Source organism: Marmota marmota, unplaced genomic scaffold, assembly GCF_001458135.2.
Source record: "Marmota marmota marmota unplaced genomic scaffold, marMar, whole genome shotgun sequence".
Lineage (NCBI taxonomy): Eukaryota > Metazoa > Chordata > Mammalia > Rodentia > Sciuridae > Marmota > Marmota marmota.
The window spans coordinates 2,575,287-2,598,075 of NW_026000080.1; the positions used below are offsets into that span (position 1 = coordinate 2,575,287).

Genomic DNA, 22,789 nt, shown 5'->3' on the forward strand with positions numbered 1-22,789 from the left:
CATCTAGAGGCTTGTGTAAATCTCTGAGGGCGGGTATTTAACTTGTGACACTGTGACTGGCTAACTCCAGGGCATCATCCACTTGGATGACTGCTGCGACAGGTTTTTTTCTATTCAGGAACCCTTCAGAGAGCTGATTCTCTGAAGTTGGTACAGTAGCTGTTCCTTCCCACATAGGGCTGACTCTTTTCGTTACTTGGAAACTTAGATTTACTTTCTGTTTCTAGATTCCTAATCAGAGGTGATGGGTCTACGTGTCTCTACCCAAATCTGATACTTTTTCTTGATTAACGAGACCTACTATGAGACCATGGAGGGTACTTTGTGGTTTTAATGGACCATACGGAGTCCCTACACAACCGGTGCTGTTACTAGTTTTTCCTGCAGCATAGGTAAGGGTGGCTTTGTGGGTATGGGGTCCATGCATTTGTTCAGAGCTTTGTGCTCAGCAGGGCTTTGAACTTGGTTTCATTGTTTTTGTCATTGCTTGAAATTTTGCTGTTGTCTTGAAATTCTCAATAATTTTTAAACAGAGGCCTCTTGTTTTCATTTCATACTGGGAAACATAAGTTATTTACCTGTCCTGACCATAATAATAACAATCATTTGGTTATCTAATTCTAACTAATTAACAACTAGTTACTTATAGAGATCTGGTAATAGAACTAATTCAGAGCTAGATCTTGATGGGAATAGCCCAATATAGGGATCTGCCTGTGCCTAGTTATTGTACTGTAGCATCACAAAGGGAAATAACCATGCCAATAAGCTTTGCCTTCAGAGGTATGGGGTGGCTGGGTGGGAAGGATACTGAGAAAGTCTGATACAGTAGTATCGCTATTGCTAACCCAGAATCTCAGGCCTTCATTCCCCTCTTTGTAAAATTCCAAAGTGTAACAGGCCTTTTCTATGTTCTCCACATTGACCTATATCTCTCTACCTATTAGCAGTAGTTGAACAGGTGCTAACCTGCAAGAAGGAGTAAGACTGCAATATTTGTTCTTCCTCAACAACACAATTCTTGTTATGGTTTGGATGTGAGGTCCCCAAAACATTCACAAGTGAGAGAATGCAAGAAGGTTCAGAGGAGAAATAATTGGGTTGTGAAAGTCTTAAAAAATTAGTGAATTAATCCCCTGATAGGGATTATCTGAGTGGAGACTGAAATGGTAGGGTGAAGCTGGAGGTGGTGGGAATTGGGGTGTATGGCTTTGGGGTATATATTTGTATCTGGCAAGTGGAGACCTCTCTCTCTACTTCCTGACCCATGTGAGTCACTTCCCTTTGCCACACACTCCACCATGATGTTCTGCCTCATTTTGAGCCCCAGAGAATGGAGCCTGCTGTCATGGACTGAGACCTTTGAAACCATGAGCCCTTAGTAAAGTTTTCTTCCCCTACAGTTGTTTTTGGGACCTTGTGACTCTGAGTTATGAATGAAATTGTTTTTTTACATATTTTAGTTTTTTTCTCTGAAAACAGTCAATACACAGTAGCTTAAATAATTCCTATGATGAAAGAAACAATACATGGGTAGGTATGGCTTTTTAAGGAAAAAGACGCGTATGTTTATATTGAACTGAAATCAGAAAAAAACTATTGTTTGACAGGTGGTATCTGATTTTTTTAACTGCTACATTCCATATATCATGAATTGCAACAAATATGATTATAGATATTTCAGTGCTATAGTGGAGCTTTTAGGTATAATGCCATCAGTTTATACCAATGGCACCAAAACCAGTGAATTTCCACAAATATCATTTATTTGATTTTTTGTAATTATTAAAAAACTACTTAAATTGACAATTTTAACTTTGTCAGGAAATTTGAAAATATTATTTCTGAACATTTTGCATCAGAAAAATAATACACAGCTGGGGCATCAATAAGAAAAAGGTCTTTATTTATCACTACATATGAAAAATCAAATGAATGAATAAAAGTATTAACCTTAGTATTGACAGTTTTTCACAAATTCATGCATGTTTATATTTAATCATAGTATTCTTTTGAGACCTCTTAAACTTATCTTTTATAAGTGTAAATTCATACAGGCTGAATTTAGAATTTAAAAAATATCCTTTACTTATATGTTTTTGTTTTTTTAAAACTCAGTTGTAGGTCTTTTTGAAGAGTTTCTCTTCTTTAAGATACAAATAGTGGTACTTAAAATAATACTAACAACCACAACACACCCCACCACTGATAGCACCACTGTAGAAATATTTACTCCAGAATTAGGATTAGGATGACTTTCACCAGGATTAGGATTTGGTTGGCCTTCATCAGGACCAGGATCTGCTTGAGGGATAAACAAAGCCACTTGTGCAATATTGGATACTTTTGATGTCAAATTGCTTTTGTCTACACTTTGAATGGCAATGAATATATGGGTTATGTTTTCTTCTGAGATGTTTCCTGGTTTAAATGCAAAGGTTTCCTTGGAGTTCGCCTCTTTTGGTGATAGATCGGTAGTGTTCACTTGAAGTGCATCATCAAAATTGTCTCTTAGATCAATGATACTTCCACTTATTCTTATGATATACCGTCGAACTAAGAAAAGAGTTACAGGCAGTTTAGTAACTGTAGCATAGATACCATATAAATTTCTTTCCATTTACTCTCAAAAATGTTGTTTACTTATGCATAGTATATACTCACAAAAAAGTTACTGCTTTTTAAATAAACCTGAATTCTGACTTTTAAGCTCTGCCAAATGCTACTATATTTTAACCATGTTAAAATATCTCCTGTTTGATTGATTGAAAAATATCAGATTATAAAATTAAAAGTTCAGTGAGCTGTCAGTAAAAAACTGTTCTTCCCTAACCTGCCCATACACCCTTGCTTTTGCAATGAGCACCTTTAACTTAAGTTGAAACCACATGAAACTTTATGCTTACCTGTTCCGACATCAAAATTATCTCCTGGCGCTGTCCATGTTAGGTTGATCTGATCCCGCTCAGATGTGGCATCAAGGTCTGTGATTTGACTTGGAGGGAACAGGTCAGGCAAGGGAGCATTTGCAGGGCCTGGAACATTTGATACCACAAATGCACCTCCAGATGCTGTTCGGCTGAAATTCTCCAATATTGTCTGAGTATCCTCATTAGTTTCGGGTCTTGGTGGGTTCACTTCAATTACCCCTGCATTAAAAATTCACTAGTTCAAAGTTAGCAAACAAATCACCTTCTTCATCCCACTGGTTTTTCCCCTCTTCATATGTATAGTCAAATTTTTACTAAGTCTTCTGACAGAATCATAAGCACCAATTGCTGGGATAATTCACGTTTTAGTATCCTTTAGGATAAAAAATTGTTCTAAAATGAGGACTACACTAAACAAGAATAAAGCTATATAATAATTCAATAATTCAATATATGCCTTTAAAAAAGTGTTGCTTTATTTCTCAAATTATCTTCAGGCTGGAATATACCTGGGGAAAAGCCAGTTTCCTTCCAACCACTCCACGCTGCAAGTGCTAAGGAATAATATTTATTATGGTATTCTAATTGCTAAGAAAAAGCCCCTAAAAGTCACAAGATAAGTAACTATGCAAAGCAAAGTTAGCAAAGAATAAATTCTTCATGCTTATCATCACCTTGTTGTACACATTTTTTCTTTTGATTTAATGAAAACATTAATGACAAAAGGACAGTTAGTTAAATAACACTCTGAATACACTTTATGTTAAAACTCATAGGAAGGATTGTTTTTACCGAAATAGACTTGTAGACCAGTGGTAGAGAATAGAGGACACAGAGAAACCCACATAAATACAATTATCTCATATTAGACAAAGGTGCCAAAAACATACATTGGAGAAAAGATAGCCTCTCCAACAAATGGTGCTGGGAAAACTGGAAATCCTTATGCAGCCAAATGAAATTAAGCCCCAATCTCTCACCTTGCACAAAACTCAACTCAAAGTGAATCAAGGACCTAGGAATAAAACCAGAGACCCTGTGCCTAACAGAAGAAAAAGTAAGCCCAAATCTCCATCATATTGGATTAGGTCCCAACTTCCTTAGTAAGACTCCTGTAGTGCAAAAAATAAAATCAAGAATCAATAAATGGGATGGATTCAAACTTAAAAGCTTCTTTTCAGCAAAAGAAACAATCGGTGAGGTGAATAGACAGCCTACATTTTGGGAGCAAATTTTTACCACACACACATCAGATAGATCAGATAGATTATATAATCTCTAGGATATATAAAGAACTCAAAAATATTAACACCAAAACAAAACAAAACAAAAACCCCAATCAGTAAATGGTCCAAATAACTGAACAGACACTTCTCAGAAGATGATATAGAATCAATCAACAAATATATGAAAAAATGTTCAATATCTCTAGCAATTAGAGAAATGAAAATCAAAGCTACCCTAAGATTTCATCTCACTCCAGTCAGAATGGCAGATATTAAGAATACAAACAACAATATATGTTGTAAAGGATGTGGGGGAAAAGGCACACTCACACATTGCCAGTGGGACTGAAAATTGGTGCAGCCAATATGAAAAACAGTATGGAGATTCCTTGGAAAACTTAGAATGGAACCACCATTTGACACAGCAATTCCACTCCTTGGTCTATACCCCCAAACAGCATCCTACAGTGAAGCAGCCACATCAATGTTTAAAGCAGCACAATTGACAATAGCTAAATTGTGGAACCAACCTATATGCCCTTCAGTAGATGAAGGATAAAGAAAATGTGGTATATATACACAATGGATTATTACTCCACATTAAAAGAGAATAAAATCATGGCATTTGCAGGTAAATGATGGAATTGGAGAATATTATGCTAAGTGAAGTAAGCCAAAGTCTAAATATTTTCTCTGATATGTAGTTGCTGATCCATAATGGGGATGGATGGGGGAGCATGGGAAGTATGGAGGAACTCTAGATAGGGCAAAGGGGAGGGAGAAGAGGGAGGAGTTTTGGGGGTAGGAAAGATGGTGGAATGAGAAAGACATCATTATCCTAAGTACACATATGAAGACACGAATGGTGTGACTCTACATTGTATACAATAAGAGACATAAAAAATTGTGCTCTATATGTGTACTATAAATTGAAATGCATTCTGCTGGGCCTCCATAACCATCTTTAGTTGCGGCAACTACCAGTTTAGAACATCAGATAACCAGGTGGTATTTTGTTTATATTGGGATCTGTTAACATTGTCCTTCCCCTCAAAGGTGAGGTATTGGAACCCTACATGGGCACTACAAGCCTATAGGGTAAACATGGGAATGCCTCAGATCCACAGAGCTGGAAAAGAAGATACCCGAGCAACATGGAAAGACAAGGGAAAAAACTGCCCCAAACAAATCAAGATACCACATTATTAGAATCCATGGCCAGAACAACAGATGAAATTACAGCAAAGGAGTTCAGGCTGCACATAATTAAAATGTTCTGTGAATTAAAGGATGATATAAGAGAGCAAATATGAGCAGCAAAAGATCATTTTGACAAAGGGTTACATAAACAAATTCAGGAAGCAAAAGTTTACTTCAATAGGGAGATAGAGGTTCTAAAGAAAAACCAAACAGAAATCCTTGAAATGAAAGAAACTATAAACCAAATTAAAAGCTCAATTGAAAGCATAACCACCAGATTAGACCACTTGGAAGACAGGACCCCAGACAATGAAGACAAACTATATAATCTTGAAAAATAATGTAGACTGCACAATGAAAATGGTAAGAAACCACGAGCAGAACATTCAAGAAATATGGGATAGCATAAAAAGACCAAATTTAAGAATTATTGGGATAGAGGAAGGCATAGAGTTCCAAACAAAAGGAATGAACAATCTATTCAATGAAGTACTATCAGAAAATTTTCCAAACATGAAAAATAAATTGGAAAACCAAATTCAAGAGGCGTACAGGACACCAAATGTACAAAATCACAACAGATCCACACCAAGGCACATTATAATGAAAATGCCTAACATACAGATTAAAGAGAGAAACTTAAAACCATGAGAGAAAGGAATCAGATTACATACAGGGGAAATCCAATCAGGTTATGTGCAGATTTTTTAACCTGGACCCTAAGAGCTAAAAGATCCTGGAACAACATAGATCAAGTTCAGAAAGAAAATGGATGCCAACCAAGAATCTTGTAACCAGCAAAATTAAGCTTTAGATTTGACAATGAAATAAAAACCTTCCCTGATAAACAAAAGTTAAAAGAATTTACAACTAGACATCCTAAAGGCTATCTATCTACACTAAGCCCCAGGCCATCATTCTAAATGGAGAAAAATGAAGGCACTCCTTCTAAAAACTGGAACAAGACAGGGATGCCCTCTTTCATCACTTCTATTTAACATAGTTCTTGAAACACTGGCCAGAGCAATGAGACAGATGAAAGAAATTAAAGGGATATGTATAGGGAAAGAACTTAAATTGGCACTATTTGCTGATGATATAATTCTATACCTAGAAGACCCCAAAAGTTCCACCAGAAAACTTCATGAACTAGTAAATGAATTCAGCAAAATATCAGAATACAAAATCAACACCCATAAATCAAAGGCATTTCTGTATATCAGTGACAAATCCTCTGAGAGGGAAATGAGGAAAACTACCTCATTTACAACAGCTGCAAAAAAAAAAAAAGAAAACAAACCCTTGGGAATCAACTTAACAAAAGAGGTGAAAGATCAATACAATGAAAACTACAGAACCCTAAGGAACGAAATCAAAGAATACCTTAGAAGATGGAAAGATCTACCTTGCTCTTGGATAGGCAGGATTAATATTATCAAAATGACCATACTTCCAAAAGCACTATACAAATTTAATGCACTTCCAATCAAAATCCCAATGGAATTCCTCATAGAAATAGAAGAAGCAATCATGAAATTCATCTGGAAAAATAAGAGACCCTGAATAGCTAAAGCAATCCTTAGCAGGAAGAGTGAAGCAGGTGGCATCATTGTACCAGACCTTAAACTCTACTACAGAGCAATAGTAACTAAAATAGCATGGTATTAGCACCAAAACAGACTGGTAGACCAATGGTACAGAATAGAGGACACAGAGACTAACCCACAAAAATCACAATTAACTTATATTAGACAAAGGCACCAAAAAACATGCATTGGAGAAAAGATAGTCTCTTCAACAAATTGTACTGGGAAAACTGGAAATCCATATGCATCAAAATGAAATTAAACTGCTATCTCTCACCATATTCAAAACTCAACTCAAAGTGAATCAAGGACCTAGGAATACAACCAGAGATCCTGTGTCTAATAGAAGAAAAAGTAGGCCCTAATCTCCATCGTGTGGGAATTGACCGCAACTTCCTTAATAAGACTCCTATAGCACAAGAATTAAAACCAAGAATCAATAAATAGGATGGATTCAAACTAAAAAGTTTCTTGTCAGCAAAATAAACAATCTGTGAGGTGAACAGAGAGCCTACATCTTACGAGCAAATTTTTACCCCTCACACATCAGATAGAGCACTAATCTCTAGGGTATATAAAGAACTCAAAATTTAAACACCAAGAAACAAATAACCCAATCAATAAATGGGCCAAGGACATGAATAGACACTTCTCAGAAGAGGATATACAATCAATCAACAAATATATGAGAAAATGTTCATCATCTCTAGCAATTAGAGAAATGCAAATCAAAACCACTCTAAGATATCAGCTCACTCTTGTCAGAATGGCAGCTATTATGAAGACAAACAACAATAAGTGTTGGCGAGGATGTGGGGAAAAAGGCACACTCATACGTTGCTTGTGGGACTGCAAATTGGTGCAGCCAATATGGAAAGCAGTATGGAGATTCCTTGGAAAACTAGGAATGGAACCATCATTTGACCCAGCTATCCCTCTCCTTGGTCTATACTCAAAGGATTTAAAAACAGCATACTACAGGGACACAGCCACATCAATGCTTATAGCAGCACAATTCATAATAGCTAAACTGTGGAACCAACCTAGATGCCCTTCAATAGATGAATGGATAGAAAAAATGTGGCATATATACACAATGGAAATTACTCAGCAATAAAGGAGAAAAAATCAGGGCACTTGCAGGTCAATAGATTATGCTGGAAAAGATAATGCTAAGTGAAGTTAGCCAATCCTAAAAAGAACAAATACCAAATGTTTTCTCTTATATAAGGAGGCTGATTCATAGTGGGGTAGGGAGGGGGAGCATGGGAGGAATAGATAAACTCTAGATAGGACAGAGGGCTGGGAGAGGAAGGGAGGGTTCAGGGGTTATCAAGGATGGTGAAATGTGATGGACATCATTATTCAAAGTTCATGTATGAAAACACGAATTATTGTGAACATAAATTATATACAATCAGAGATATGAAAAATTGTACTGTATATGTATAATAAGAATTGTAATGCATTCCACTATCATGGGAGCAAACACTGATTTTCATTTTGATGTGAGCTACTGATGTGTGTACAACTTCTGGCTGTACTGTAGGAATACTTCAATTCACTGGGAACATGCTTTCTTGCTAGTATTTTAGTAGTAGAAATCTGACAGTGAACCTTCTGAGAAACATGCTTGGTGTATTCTGTTGCTTTATGTCTCATTTTAAATTGAGCATTAAAGGAATGGATTATTGTAGTTGTAACTTTGCCAATATATTTATCTAGAGACCTGTTATCATTTCTGCCTTGAGTGAAAATTTTGTCCCAGGAAAGGCAGGATTGCAATTTTTTTCTAACAGAAGGTATTGCCGTAGTGTATTCTTGGTTATCAAAAATACTCATGTAGCTTAGGAATTTTAAACTGGTGAATATTCATGATACACAGAAAAGCCCGATGCACAGTATGATTTCAACCACACAAAATGAGATATTGTATACACACATGCAGGTTCTGAAAGGACATGTCCAGCTAAGCTACTTGTGACTCCATGACTTTGTTCTTTGCTTGTGTTTTTCTGTTTCCTATAATGTGCATATTAACTTTTAAAATATAAAAGCAGTTTAAAAGCAAACAAACCAGAAAACACCATTACAAATAAATGTTTATTTTTAATAGCACATGTAATCTGAGGGATAAATTCTGCTTATACTTAGGCTCATAACATATTGATTTGTTTTCATGTCCTGAGCTAAAAATTTGGCATATTTTTATTGATATCATGAAGGTTTCTCAAAATGACATAATGCTAGCTAACAGTTTTTAAGTGTTTACTAGGTTCCAGGCATTATTCTAAAGCCTAGATTAATTTGGAGACAATTAGCTAAGAACTTTATTCTAGAAGTGGGAAAAGCTATATTTTGAGTTGTAAGATGTTAAGCCTCAATTATACCAAACCCCCAATATTGTTCTTCTATCTATGCATGAATTCAGACACCATGAGCTACTCACCATCTACCACCCACCCTGGTATATAGGCAGCTCTATTCAGTGGGTGCCGCAAGCTTCGTCTGGCAGAGTCTGTTCCTCCGTGAGCTCGCACTTTTAAGTTATATCTGCCATTTTCCGAATAAGATGTAAAGTACCTGGAGTAGACCCCGTCATCTTTGAAAGAATCAGCACCTTATCATAGAAATGAAGAAATAAATGATTGTAAATACAAAGAGAAATTCATGCATTTTCCAAAACAACAAGCTGTGGCCTCTATAACATGTCCTCTCAACCAAGCTTCATATTTAGGGTTTGACCTTCTGGAGAATATTTCCATTATACTCTGTCAGCTCAAAATATTGTTGAATTGATACTCAAGTTATTTTTGTACCTTTATATCCATATACCACATATACACACATTTAAATTTGTGTATGTATAATAAACATAAATACCTCATATTTTTATCATTTATCAATTTAAATATATTTTATGGTACTACTCTTATCATTTCTCTGCCATTTGCTTTGTTTTCACCTTAATTTATCTAGTCATATTAATTTATCTAGTCATATGTCATCCTTGTATTTAAATAAAAAAAATGTCCACAATAGGAAAAAAAGTGACTTTGTGTAGCATCTAATTCTCACTCAAGCCAAGTACAATTATTTGTTTTGCTTTATCTTCAACAACTCTTCCTTTTTCTTTTCTCTGGTCTTTGCTGATCCATTAATTTTCTGTTCTGACATAGAAAAATCCCATCTGCTATTGGAATAAAAATTGGAGGATTTCAGGAACACTATATCATAAGTATACTTCTTGATAACACTAGCATTCCTGTTACCTGTTATATTGCAAAACATGTATCTTGTGGAGTATAAATTCTAATTCAGAGGGTACTAAGTGAGGTCCTTGAACCACCATTATCTGTATCTCTATAAGTGTAAAGATATTTAGACATGTAAATTTCTCATACTACCTAGGGAAGGGCCTTGGCATTCCATATTTTAATCAAACTCTCCAGATTATTCCCTGTATGCTAAAGTTTGAGAATGCCTACACTAAGCCATTGTTAATCACCAATGTCTTCTTAAGTGAAGGCATTTCAAACTAGATACTTCCCAATTAGCTAAATATTCATCTGATAAAATGCTAAGAAATCAAACAAGATATAGATAGGTTTTATATACTGCAGATAGTTTTGTGGAAAGGGAAAGAAAAAGCAAAGGACAGTGGTCCCTGAAGAAGGAATTGAGTTGCACGTAAGAATAATTAGCCAACTCTAGTTGAAGACAGTATTATCAAAAAAGTGAATAAATTACATTGTGGAAGGTACTGATTCAAATCTGTAATAATTCAGATGTGAATCAAATTGCTTCTTTCCTTGCTCACTGACCTCTTATCAGAAGCCAGCACAGTTCCTTCTTTCCTACTTGTAACACCTGGTATCTGATGCCCCAGTGAGGAGCCCTCCTTTCTTCAGGTAGCTCCTGCTGCCCCTGCGCCTCAGCTCTCAAAACTCTGTCATTTTTTTTTTTCAGTTGTTGGCAGTTACTCTTGCTTCTCTCCCTTTTCCTACCAGGGGCCCAGGTAGTACCACTAGATCTCATCTGACTGCTTGTGCTTAACCGTCTCTAAGCAGACTTTCTTGATGATGTTCCCCTATGAAACACTTGCCTGGCATTGCTGATGCTGTCCTCAACTGTCTGAATGCGATCTACTTAAATGGTGATGGCCAATAATAATAACAACAAATAACATTTATTGTCAACATTGATTACAGGTTTTATCTGATAGAATTCCCTGCAGGTTCTGCTATTTCTCCATTCCTTGGGTATCTATCTTACTGCCCCATTTTGACACAGGACCCTTACCATATCCTGAGTTTTGAAAATATAGGCTTATTCATAAAACCAGTGAATTACCTGCACCATTGTCCAAAAGTTCCAAAACTTGTGTGTTTCCACTGTTTGATTCAATGATCGCAGTCACACTGGCTCCAAGAATGGGGAGATACCCTTGGAGAACTTGTGCATAGACGATCATTGGGCTGGGGAAGCTGTTTGTATCTTTGTTCATTTTAGCATTCACTGTGATTGGAGGCACAGAAGAACTTGCTGCCCGAGAGGTTACTGTCATGGTTAGTGTTTCTGTGTTTGCTTTGGCCTGAAGACTGTAAGTCCAAGTGCCCACCTAAAATTTCCAGTGGAAAGATAGTAAGTTTCCAGAGTCAAATCATATTCTGGTTTCTATTATTCAAATCTACAATAAATCTTTAGAAGTATGAAGTATGATAAACAGTGTTTTGATGGCTTGAGGTTTTAAAATGGTGTGAGTTGGGGTTCAGGCAGGTACTCTGATTATTGTCATGTATGGTGTCTGTATTTTATGACATCTCATTTGGAAAAAGTAATTACTGGACAGTCTGCCTTTGGTCTTATTCATTGACCTCAACAGCAGTCTGCACACTAACTGCACAGAGTCTTCCCATAGTTTTTCCTGAGAGTTCTTGTTAGACTTTCTCCTGATGCAAGAGTTCTGTATTTCATTTTCCTGCTACCTACTATAGTCTTTAGGGTCACAAAGTCAAGGAGAGTGAATCACAAAATAATTTTGTAGATGATATGATCATAAATACTCACACTTATGACATTAAACAATTTATTTTCAGCTTTCAAAAATTCAGAGGAAGTCTAAAAACTGATTACTTACCTGTGCAGTTCCTGGAATGCTGAGATAGGCCATTTTGGAAAGAGTGTCCCATGTGAAAGCTTCTGTCAGTGTCCCACTGGGATTCCAGAGAGAAATACTGGGAGGCTGTTTTTCCCATGTGACAAGAAAGAATGTTTCCTTTCCCACAGTGCTATCGATTATTACAGTGTCATTCATCCAGAGATCATTGTCCAGGGTTAATCCCTTACTTTCGAGCTGTTTAGATATATTTTAAAAATCAATGATTGTAGAATAGAATAATTTTATTCTTTTTCTTTTAAAGATCAGTCTCAATTTCTCATCTAAATACAATCTTATATATGGCCACCTTACTCTTGGGATCTTTCTGAAACTCATTGATATGTAGCAGTTGTTAGTTAGAATGTGTGGAAATAGAGGATCTGAGAGAAAAACAGGATATAAAAGAGCTGTAGATCAGGAGAATGAAATTACAGTTGGGGACAGGAAGTGATTATTTTTTTCCCAGATCCATACTAGTCTTTACTATTAAAGGGTACTATAGACAGCGAAGGACTATTGGGGGTATGTATGTGTGTGTGTTTGTGTGCATGCATGTTTGATTACCCTTAGTTTACCCATTTTCATGATGATCCAAGAAATGATGTTTATGGATCATTCGAGCATTTGACAGAGAGTGAGAGCTTTACAAATAAGGACCATAAATCATTGGGAAAATGCTCTCATGGATATTTTCCTGATCTGAAATCTTGAAATAGTTTTTCATACAGGATAGAGAGTGAAGCTTTGGACAGCAAACACAAAAGGGGAAACTGATGTGTACAGGATGGAATCTTGAGACAAGACCAAGTAAAATGTAGGACCATCTCAAGGAGGAACTTTTAAGAAGCTATTCAAGTCTTTGTGGGTAGCACATAGTCTAGGAGAGCCCTCTTTTGCTTAATTACTATTTTTTAAAGTGACAAAAATTGTATAAGTTTATCATGTACAACATGATGTTTTGAAAAGTGTACACATTATGGAAGGGCTAAATCAAGCTAATTTACATGAGCATTACCTCACATCCTTGTCATTTTGTGTGTGTGTGTGTGTGTGTATGTTTGTGAAAGGACTGAAGTCCTCTCAATGAGGATGTCATTCATGTTATTAAGTATCATCATCATGTTTGTATGATAGATCTTTTGAACTCATTTCTATTTAACTGAAATGTTGTATCCTTGTCTAACATCTCTCCAATTCCTACATTCTACCAGTTGTTGATAATGACCATTCTACTGTTTGCTTCTCTGAGTTCAACTATTTAAGATCATACACTTTTGTCTTTCTGGGCCTGGCTCATTTCAGGTAACATAAAGTCTCAGAAGGTCCAACTTGATCCATTCACTACATGCTTCCTAAGTAGAGCCTTTTCAGAACAATAAGAAATCTCATCTCTACTTCAACTTACTCCACAACAAAACACACCCTCATGCTGATAAAAGTGAGTGGATTCTACTTGAAGCATCATTGTTATAAAAATCTTCATCTCCTGTTAAGTGAATATGTCTTTGATTTAAGAAAGTATTATTATGCTGTAAAATCTCCAAACCAAAATGTAGCCACAGGCTACAGCATCTATGCTCTACTTATTGTTGGAAAATAGATCTGTCTAGGTGATCATGATAAGTTTTAATGTAGAGAGTAACATGATGAATAGAAAAACTGAACACGGAAGTCTTGACATAAGGAGGTATGATATAGACTTTTGGAAAGAAGAGAATTTTTTTAAGATTTTGATGGAAATAGCCTATGTTGACATCATAGATGGGATCTGAATTAAAGAACAATTGCTTAATCAAAGTTCTTGAATCTAAGTTACAAAAAATGATGGTGCTATTGTAACATAGATGAGAAAAAGAGTTGAGTTCAGAAGAGAGGTGAGTAAAATAAAATGCCAGCAAAAAAAATGTGGTTGAAAAGGTGGGAGAAGCCCTAGCCTTGTAGATACAGAATGATCTTTCACCCTTTCTTTCTCCTGTTTATTTCCAAGATACACTTCTTATGTTTCCAAATTAGGCACTTGAATTCATTTGTCTAAATTTATTTTATAAGAGTGAAGGATAAGGAAAGCTTAAAAACATGAGTTTTTTAAAAAATACATTCATTCTAAAATGGTTGCTTTTTTTAAATGAAGTCCTTTGATGGAAAATGTATGTAATTAGGTTTTAATATTATTTCTTAACCAAATTCTATGGGAATATGAAAAAAAATCTAAGCTCTCTTACCATTTATTTTACTCTTTTTTTTCATTTTCCTCAAAGGTTTATTATATTTTTTTCCAATTCTGCTCTTTCTTTTTCTTTCTTTTTTTTTCTGGTATTTTCCTCTGATTTTAGCACTCAATTGGGTTGATTATTTCTAGGATAATTTCTATTTCTGGCAAAAGTTTTCATTTTAATTAGAAATTTACTTTGAGATAAACATAGAACTCAAAACTTAAGACTACAAATTCTTTTCAGTTATGGTAAATGCAAGCAGAAAAGCCCCAGTAGTGGGAACTCTGACCTGAAATGACTTCTGGGTGGGATCAGCATTTTCTGATGTAAGGGCCCCAAAAGCATCAATGAGGCCATTGTTCTCAGCATTATCTGAAGCATAAATATGTTTTCCTCCTAAAATGTAAATGCATTAGTTAGTTTGCTTTCTAGAAAATAAGTACATTTAGTGATTAATAAGGTAACAGTTTAAACAAAATCAGTTTCAGTACATATTATTAAAATAGACTAATGTCAGATAGCTATAAGATTTAATTCTTAAATGCCAATTTAAAAATATAACTAGGAAGCAGAAGCTACTTTAATACCTCAACATCAAAATATCAGCTACCTGAAATACATCAAATAATCATGGATGATGAAAGAAAATGTTACAGTTCCACGTGGTTAAGCTTGCAGTCTTTACACAACCCTTTTGGGGAATTATTCAGTTTTATTTAGGATATAGTTCTATCAAAGTGGTTTTTAGATATTGCAGACAGAGTAGATCAAACAGAAAATTAGAAGATAATATATAAATTAGAAAGATATTATGTACTGAGGTATCCTGACAATCATTGACAGGAGATAGAAGAAAAGTAAGCAGTAAAGACAAGTTCAAAAGGTACTACTACTCAATGGAATACTTGGAAGTGATTTAAATTTTGCATTTGCTATAAAAGCACTTTGGATGGGCATGGCAACTCAGGCCTGTAAAACTAGCTACTTGGGAGGCTGAAGCAGGAGAATTACAATTTTGGAGCCAGTCTCGGCAACTTTAGAGATCTGTCTCAAACAAAACACCAAAAACAAACAAAACAAAACAGAAACACCTTAAAATGATGAGTTTATACAACTAACAGCAAGCTTATATTTGTGCCATTAAAGCCAATTTGATAAAATATTTAGCACTCATGTTGTGAATTATATTTTTTCTGTTATGTTTAGAAGATATTAGAAACATAATCTGTTTTCATCACATCTTTGTATCTAAAATAACAGCTACTATTGTTAATATTTATCTAGAAATTTCTCGTTATTTGGATCTTTTGGCTGAGCTAATGTCAGTTGTGGCTTTCTACCTCACAGCCTGCTTCACAGATGGGCACCTATGCTCTGGCCTCACAGGAATACCATTGCTTCCTCAAGGAAATATCATTGCTTCCATCACATTGTCCTCCAACATGATTTTTTTGGTTCATTGCCTGATTATCTTCTCTTACCCTCTTTCCTTCCCAGGGAAATTTAATACCTTGTTCAAGGTCTAGCTCAGAAGTCACCTAGTTGCTGAGACCTCCTTGCCCCTATACTCTACAACCTTGGGAGAATTGATGGCTTCCTCTGCACACACAGAATTTTATTCTTGGATAGTCCTACTGTTATGAAGGAATATTATATGATTATGATCTAATTTGCAGTTTTATTTGCCTCTCCATACAACTGAATTCTGAGTACTGTGAGAACAGAGATTGGGTCTGGTTTGACTGTGGTTTCCAACTCCTGGCCCAGGACTTGCAAACTAGGAGTTTAAGAGAAGTTGTTGAGTTGTCAGCCTCTTTATATACATTGATATTAAAGGTCTAGAATGTACAGGTCATGTTTTACCTGTTTCATTGCTCATCTGTATTACTGCTTGTTCAGCAGATGGCCCCAAAGCAATTAAATGAATGATGGCCCCACTCTGTTTCACAGCATCAACACATCTCCCTGTAGTTTTGTCCTCCCCATCTGTCAGCAGCACTATTTCAGATCCATCTATTTGGGGGTTTAGCTTTTCAATCACCTGAAAGCATAATTCAGAACACAATTACCATCCTAGATCCAAAAGACAAAAGGGAAATTAGATGAGAAGGAGCCAATGGTTAACATATAAGGAAAGCATAAAGTTCCTTGGAAAGAGGTGAGGAAAAACTGGATTATTCTAAGAAATGATAGAATCTGGTGGCACTGGAGAATTGCAAAGGAGGAGGTATGAAATATGGTTGGAAAATTAGATGATGGCTAAATAATTCAAAGCTTCAAAAAATATAAGAGAGTTGTAATTTGTTTTAAGCACAACAGATGCTACTGAAGGATTTGAAACATCATCTTTCAAGTCTTAGTTTATATGTCACTTTTTAGGAAAGCCTCAATGGCCTCTTTTTCTGCAGTGATTCCTCCTTTCCCAGTTACTCAAAATCACCTTGTTGGGTTCTTTCACAACACTGTCTCCATAATGTGCATTACTGTTTGTATTCACCTATATGGTAAAATCTGTTCCCTATACAGCAAATACCACAGAGGGAAGCAGCTTTGATTGGCCCATACCAGCTAGACATTAAATACATGTTGAATAAATGAAAACATAAACAACCTTATGTGCTGGCTTTAATTATCCCATTTTACTAATGAGGAACTGAAGGACTAGAGAGGTCAAGAATCATGTTTAGGGTACAAAGCTAATAGTGACAATTGATTTGAATGCAGACCTTCATTTGATAAATCTACACTTAAAATTCCATGTAATTCATAAAAGAGACTATATAGGGTTGTGAGGGGCAGAAAAAGCTACAAGGAGAGAGATTTTGAAGAACTAGTAGAATTTTAACATGTCAATGTGGGAAAGAAGGATGCATTTTAGGTAGAGGATTTGCATGTATATAGGTACAGGGACAGCTAGCATACAGTGAGGATTGGAGAAAAATGTGCACAGTAAGTTCTTGGGATATAGAGCATCAGGAGGGGAAAACAGAGAAAAAAGGCTGGGAGATAAAAGAGGGCAATCTTAGTGTTTGTAGACTTGGAGAAACTTCAGACTGAGGAATTCAGACAATTTATAGACTGTGAAGGAGTAGAGAGTGGTTTCTAATTAGGGAAGTGACAATTGATACTAATGCTGTGTTAAAGATGACAATTTGCATAAAATTTACTCTATAATACAGTAAAGATCATTATAAGTATGTAACTGAAAAACTTCACTTCATCTTCAAAATGATCTTATGAGGTTGGCATTCCCATGTCCTCTAATTTATAGAGACCAAAACATTTGCCTAAGATTACAAAGCTAGTAAGTGGCCAAGCCAGTACTCTGACATGAAAGTTCATACCCTAACTTCCAGGCTTACACTAGATAGGATTAATAGTCAGTATACTCCGTCTGCTTTAATAGATAGGTGTAACTTTGCTCTGTCCGAATGCCACATAAACAAAAAGGAGAATTGGCCTAAAGTGGAATCACACCAAGTATTTTGCTTCATTGTCCCCAAAGTTGATGACTTTTCTGTCCATATACTCTTTTTTGCTTGCAATTTTTAAATTTTTTTATTCTAATTTGTTATATATGACAGCAGAATGCATTATAGATCATATTATACATATAGAGCACAATTTTTCATGTCTCTGGTTGTATACAAAGTATGTTCACACTATTCGTGTCTTCATACATGTACTTAGGGTAACGATGTACTTCTCATTCCATCACCTTTCCTACCCCCACACACCCTCCCTTCCCCTCCCACCCCTTTGCCCTATCTAGAGTTCATCTATTCCTCCCATGCTACTCCTTCCAACCCCACTATGAATCAGCCTCCTTATATCAGAGAAAACATTCGGCATCTGTTTTTTTGGGATTGGCTAACTTCACTTAGCATTATCTTCTCCAACTCCATCCATTTACCTGAAAATGCCATGATTTTATTCTCTTTTATTGCTGAGTAGTATTCCATTATGTATATATGCCACATTTTTTATTTACTTAACTGACGTATTTAGCACCAACTCTCCTATTGTAACAAAAGCAAAGTCCCTGACTTATTGGGTGTATAAAGTAGTGGCATTTTTATACTTATTTATTCCCCCACATTTTATTCATTGATTTGCCAATCCATTAAAAATCAAAAGAATTTTTTCTGTGGTCCTATGTCTTCTAAGATTAATTATGTCATAATTAGGCTGCACATATATGCAGCAGCACTTCACATGAAAATATTCTGAAAACAAATAACCAAAAAAGAACAAAATGTATTTGTGGTATGCTTTTCACCTGAAATGCAGCTTCAATTCCAGAGCAGATAGAAGTTCCTCCAGAAGCTTGCGTAGGTAAACTCTCCAAGAGCTTGTTTCTTTCACTGTTACTTTTTATTTGGATTAGCTCACTTTTAACACTGGCTACACTATCAAAGTGAACCATCCCTACCCAGGATCCATTTTCAACAGTCTGTAGTAGGAAATATTTTGCTGCTTGATTCATTCGATTGAGGCGACTGGAAGTCTGAATAAAAAAGGATAAGAAAACAAACAAGTGGTTTTCAAATGAAATAATAGCTAATAATACAAAATGAGTGCATGAACTTTATTGGTAAGAAATCTCTACCAATATTAACTGGTAGTATTGAAGAAAGCAATTATTCAATTGGTAAAATTGAAAAATATGATTATGTGTATTATGGAACTCATACAGTAGAGTAAGGAGCTCATATTTTTTTTTAACTAGAGCTGATTCATGCAGCTAAACATTCAAGTTAGAGATGGAAGCTAGGGAGGTTGATTGAGTTGCTAGTGATGATACACATTTCAGAGCCTCTGTAATTACTCCTGGGAGTCTCTGTGCCTGTTGTCCTAGGATGAAATCACACCCCAGAATTCACAAATCCAACAGACTATCTTGACTTCCACCCAGGAACTGAAATGGTCCATTCATTGGGGACTATTCTACCCAAAATGTGAAACTTCCTTGAGCTAAAGCTAAATACCGAGAAGCCCAGTCCTAACCCCCCTCCTTTCCTTTTCTCCAAACCTTTCCCACCACTTCTTTGACAATGGATCAATTGGAATTGGTTTTTTGGTAACCCTTCAGTACTTACATCCTTCTTCCCTGGCATTGGATTTCCAAGGATATATACATTTGTTTTTTCCATCCCTCATCACCATCCTTCCTCCCCAAAACTCATACCCAAGTTTCCCTCTGAACTTCCTGACCAAATTATAGGAAAAAAACTACTATACCCCCCAATTTTAGTGCTCTCCACCATTTTGCTTTGACATTAACACTGAATTTGCCAGAAACCTGTCTAAGGGAGACTATTCATCTGCCAATCGGTAACCTCTTCTCTCCTCAGTGACATTTCCTGACCACTTCATGGGCTACTGTCTAGCACTTTGCTGCTCTCTCTGAAACTGTGTGTTATTGTGGTTTATTTCATTAATCTGTGTCTTTCTCTGCCCTTTTTCAATAACCACCCATATTCCATTTGCTGAAACTTTTATTCCTGGCCTTCAGCATGCTTTGTTCTGCCTCAAATATGCAGAACATATGTTCTGGGTGTTTTATCACATTGCATCTTCTTGTTTTAGTCAATTAATTTCAACAATTATTATTTATCACCTTATGTGATTAACTCTGTTATAAGCTAAGGGGGAAGGTGCTTCAGACAAGATTCCACTTCCTAGAAGAACTCCCAAGCTAGTTGGAAAAGACATGTGTGATTTCAATATAATACACAGTAATAGAAGTATGCATAGGGCAGTGTTGGGAATCAACGGATAGGCCTACAGCAGCCTATAAACCCAGAGCATCTCCTGGGTGAGTGCCTCAATTTTGTAGAATAAATATAACTTGTTCAGGTAATGAGAAAAGGGAGAGAAAATTTTTATGTTGGACTCTGAACTTCTGATAACATGGACATATATTCTCAGAGCCGAATACAATGCTTTCCATTCACCAAAATATAATGGAATGAATGGCTGCCTCTAGATAGATATTCTTTATAATGATTTTTCTTTGTGTTTTTGAGCATAAAGAGGTAACTTGTATAGTTGATACAAATAAAATAAAGGCCTGTTCAGAATTCTGCTGAAAGCTTTTATTCTTTGAATTGGAATGGGGTTTAGTATCTACTAATCCACTCTATCTTCACATCTCTGAAGCATTTTCAGTAAAGGACCATGGTTAAAAATAATTTCATCTTTCAATCTCTAGTTCTAACCTTTCAAATAAAGCTTGATTAAAGGATTTCAGAGCTTTTCCAGTTTCTAGAAAAACCCATCCATTTTCTGGAAAAAAAAACTAGAGATCCTCAGATTAGTTCTTTACTGACATCTTGATTTGGTTACAATATTTTGCTGCAACAAATGAGGTCATGATTATAGGAAGTGATGGTGTTTTATGTCACCATGTGATTTAGAATAACCCAGGTACAGGTAGAGTTCAGTGTGTTATTAGCATTTAATTACTTCCATGCCCACATTGAGAGAAAAAGGACCCATGAACTTACAGACATGCTTCCAGACTTATCAAGAACTAAGCACAGAATTCTTTCACTGATCCTCAACAATGAGAACACAGGTGGAGGAGGTGGTGCTGCCATGGGTGGGGTGTTTTTAAAATCCTCAGAATTGCTGATTACCTCCCAGGTACTTCTAAAATTGCACTTAATGTTTTGTAAACTTGGAGCTTCTTGGTTATGGTTTTCTTCATTACAGAACTCCAACACCTAAAGGATTAATAAAATGAAAAAATAATTTACTATACCCTGCACTAAAAACGCCTAACTACAAAACTGGAAGAAATTTAAAATACACCCTGAAAATATGCTTTTATTGAATAAAATATAATGAATGAGAATCAAGTAGCTTTACCACAATAGTGATAATGATAACGGATAACATTATCTGAGTTCTTTACATATGTCAACCAATGTTCAAAGATTTCTTTCTTAATATATCTAATCCTTATGTCACCTGGACAGATATATTAAAATAGGGTATGTGGGGCTCAGGATGTAGTTCAATGGATAGAGTACTCAGTTAGCATGTATAAGGCCTTGGGTTTGACCACCAGCATCACAAAATAATAAAAATAAAAATGAATAAAACTAGAAATGCCCTTTGATTATAAATTCTGAAAATAATGATTGACATACTTACAGAATCAATGCTTTGCATGAACATTATGGATGCTTTTTCTGTTTGAACTTTATCAGGGAAGAACTGACAGTCCTTTTCATACAATTTTGTTGTAGAATTAGTTCTGCATGATCTAGTTATACAACTGCCTCCTTGACACTTATAAACTCTATTTTTGCCAGTGATACCTGTGGAACACCTGAAAAATATGTGACAGTTCATTTTGAGGCAAATTAGTCATTAACAGTTTGTACTTGTGTTACAAGACCCTATCCCTAGCAGGACATTAATCATTGATAACACACTCAATTTTAAGTGGATTCCCCCAGCCACTTTGTTCTCCTAATCTCAGAATCAAGAGAATAGTCTATTATTAACTACCATGCTACACTGATATTCCAAAATAACCTTTGTTTATCTCCAAGAAGTTACTAGTTGGTTTCTTGGAGTGTTTTCTTTCTTGCTCAGCCCACATTTAGCAGTATGTATTCATTTTTGTTTAAACTTATACAATAGAAATAATTTTGATCAACATGTAGTTAGTCCATCTATGTAGTGTACACTCTTAGCCTAAATGAGTTCTGGAAGTTATGGTAGATAGGTGTAAAATACATCATAATATCAGTCAAATAATTGCCATCAAAGTTATGTGTATTTTAGAAAGTCAACCAACTACTCTAAGATAAATTTCCCTTAAAAAGAGGCAGTTTTGTAGTGTAGCATCTAGTATTTTCATTGAGACAAAAATAAATAGTTATCATTTGAAAGAATGTGAAATAGGAAAATCAACTAGTTAAAAGCCCGAGGTCGTCTAAGAGAATATAAATAGCCATGCCTTGTTGCTTCAATTTTCTTTGACTTAGCACTATAGTAAGGTTGATCTTCATTGTACTCATCAAACACTCCCCAGCGGAGATGAGCCCACTCATGGACAAACAGTCTACCTGTAGGAAAATATTTCAAATGCATGATCATAATTCAAGTGACAAATTTTATATCTAAAAAATGTTAAGGTCTTCTCATTATAAATTATATTTAGATTGAGGATCTCCATAACTCCTAACATTTTTGTTTCTAAAAAGAGCTTATGGCATTTAATGAGTATATTGTTAAATAGTATATTGTATTTTTATTTTCCTATATGTTAAATCAACAAAACTTTTAAGGAGTATATGCTATGGTCAAAGTCAATGAAGATTTGGACATTGGTAGTTTATGAGTAAAACGATAGTACAACGGCTTATGGCTCCTCAAACTTTAACTCTACCAACAATGTAATCAGACATACAGTAATACTATTGTATTAAGATGCCATGAGATGTAATTAGGAGAA

The 22,789-nt window shown here is 35.6% G+C and overlaps 1 protein-coding gene across 1 annotated transcript in view; it reads right to left on the bottom strand.

Annotated features, from left to right (window-relative positions):
* Positions 1-1,974: 1,974 nt before the first annotated feature.
* LOC107158247 (calcium-activated chloride channel regulator 4) overlaps positions 1,975-22,789 on the bottom strand; it is a 28,506-nt gene continuing 7,691 nt past the window's right edge. Inside the window, exons 4-14 of the mRNA XM_015504711.2 lie at positions 22,292-22,400; positions 21,478-21,655; positions 20,826-21,044; positions 18,596-18,823; positions 16,180-16,357; positions 14,606-14,712; positions 12,083-12,298; positions 11,296-11,563; positions 9,392-9,562; positions 2,907-3,149; positions 1,975-2,556 (exon numbers count right to left, since the gene is read on the bottom strand). Coding sequence (XP_015360197.1) covers positions 2,108-2,556; positions 2,907-3,149; positions 9,392-9,562; positions 11,296-11,563; positions 12,083-12,298; positions 14,606-14,712; positions 16,180-16,357; positions 18,596-18,823; positions 20,826-21,044; positions 21,478-21,655; positions 22,292-22,400 — 2,366 coding nt within the window. The 3' untranslated portion in view covers positions 1,975-2,107. The remainder of the gene's footprint in view (positions 2,557-2,906; positions 3,150-9,391; positions 9,563-11,295; positions 11,564-12,082; positions 12,299-14,605; positions 14,713-16,179; positions 16,358-18,595; positions 18,824-20,825; positions 21,045-21,477; positions 21,656-22,291; positions 22,401-22,789) is intronic.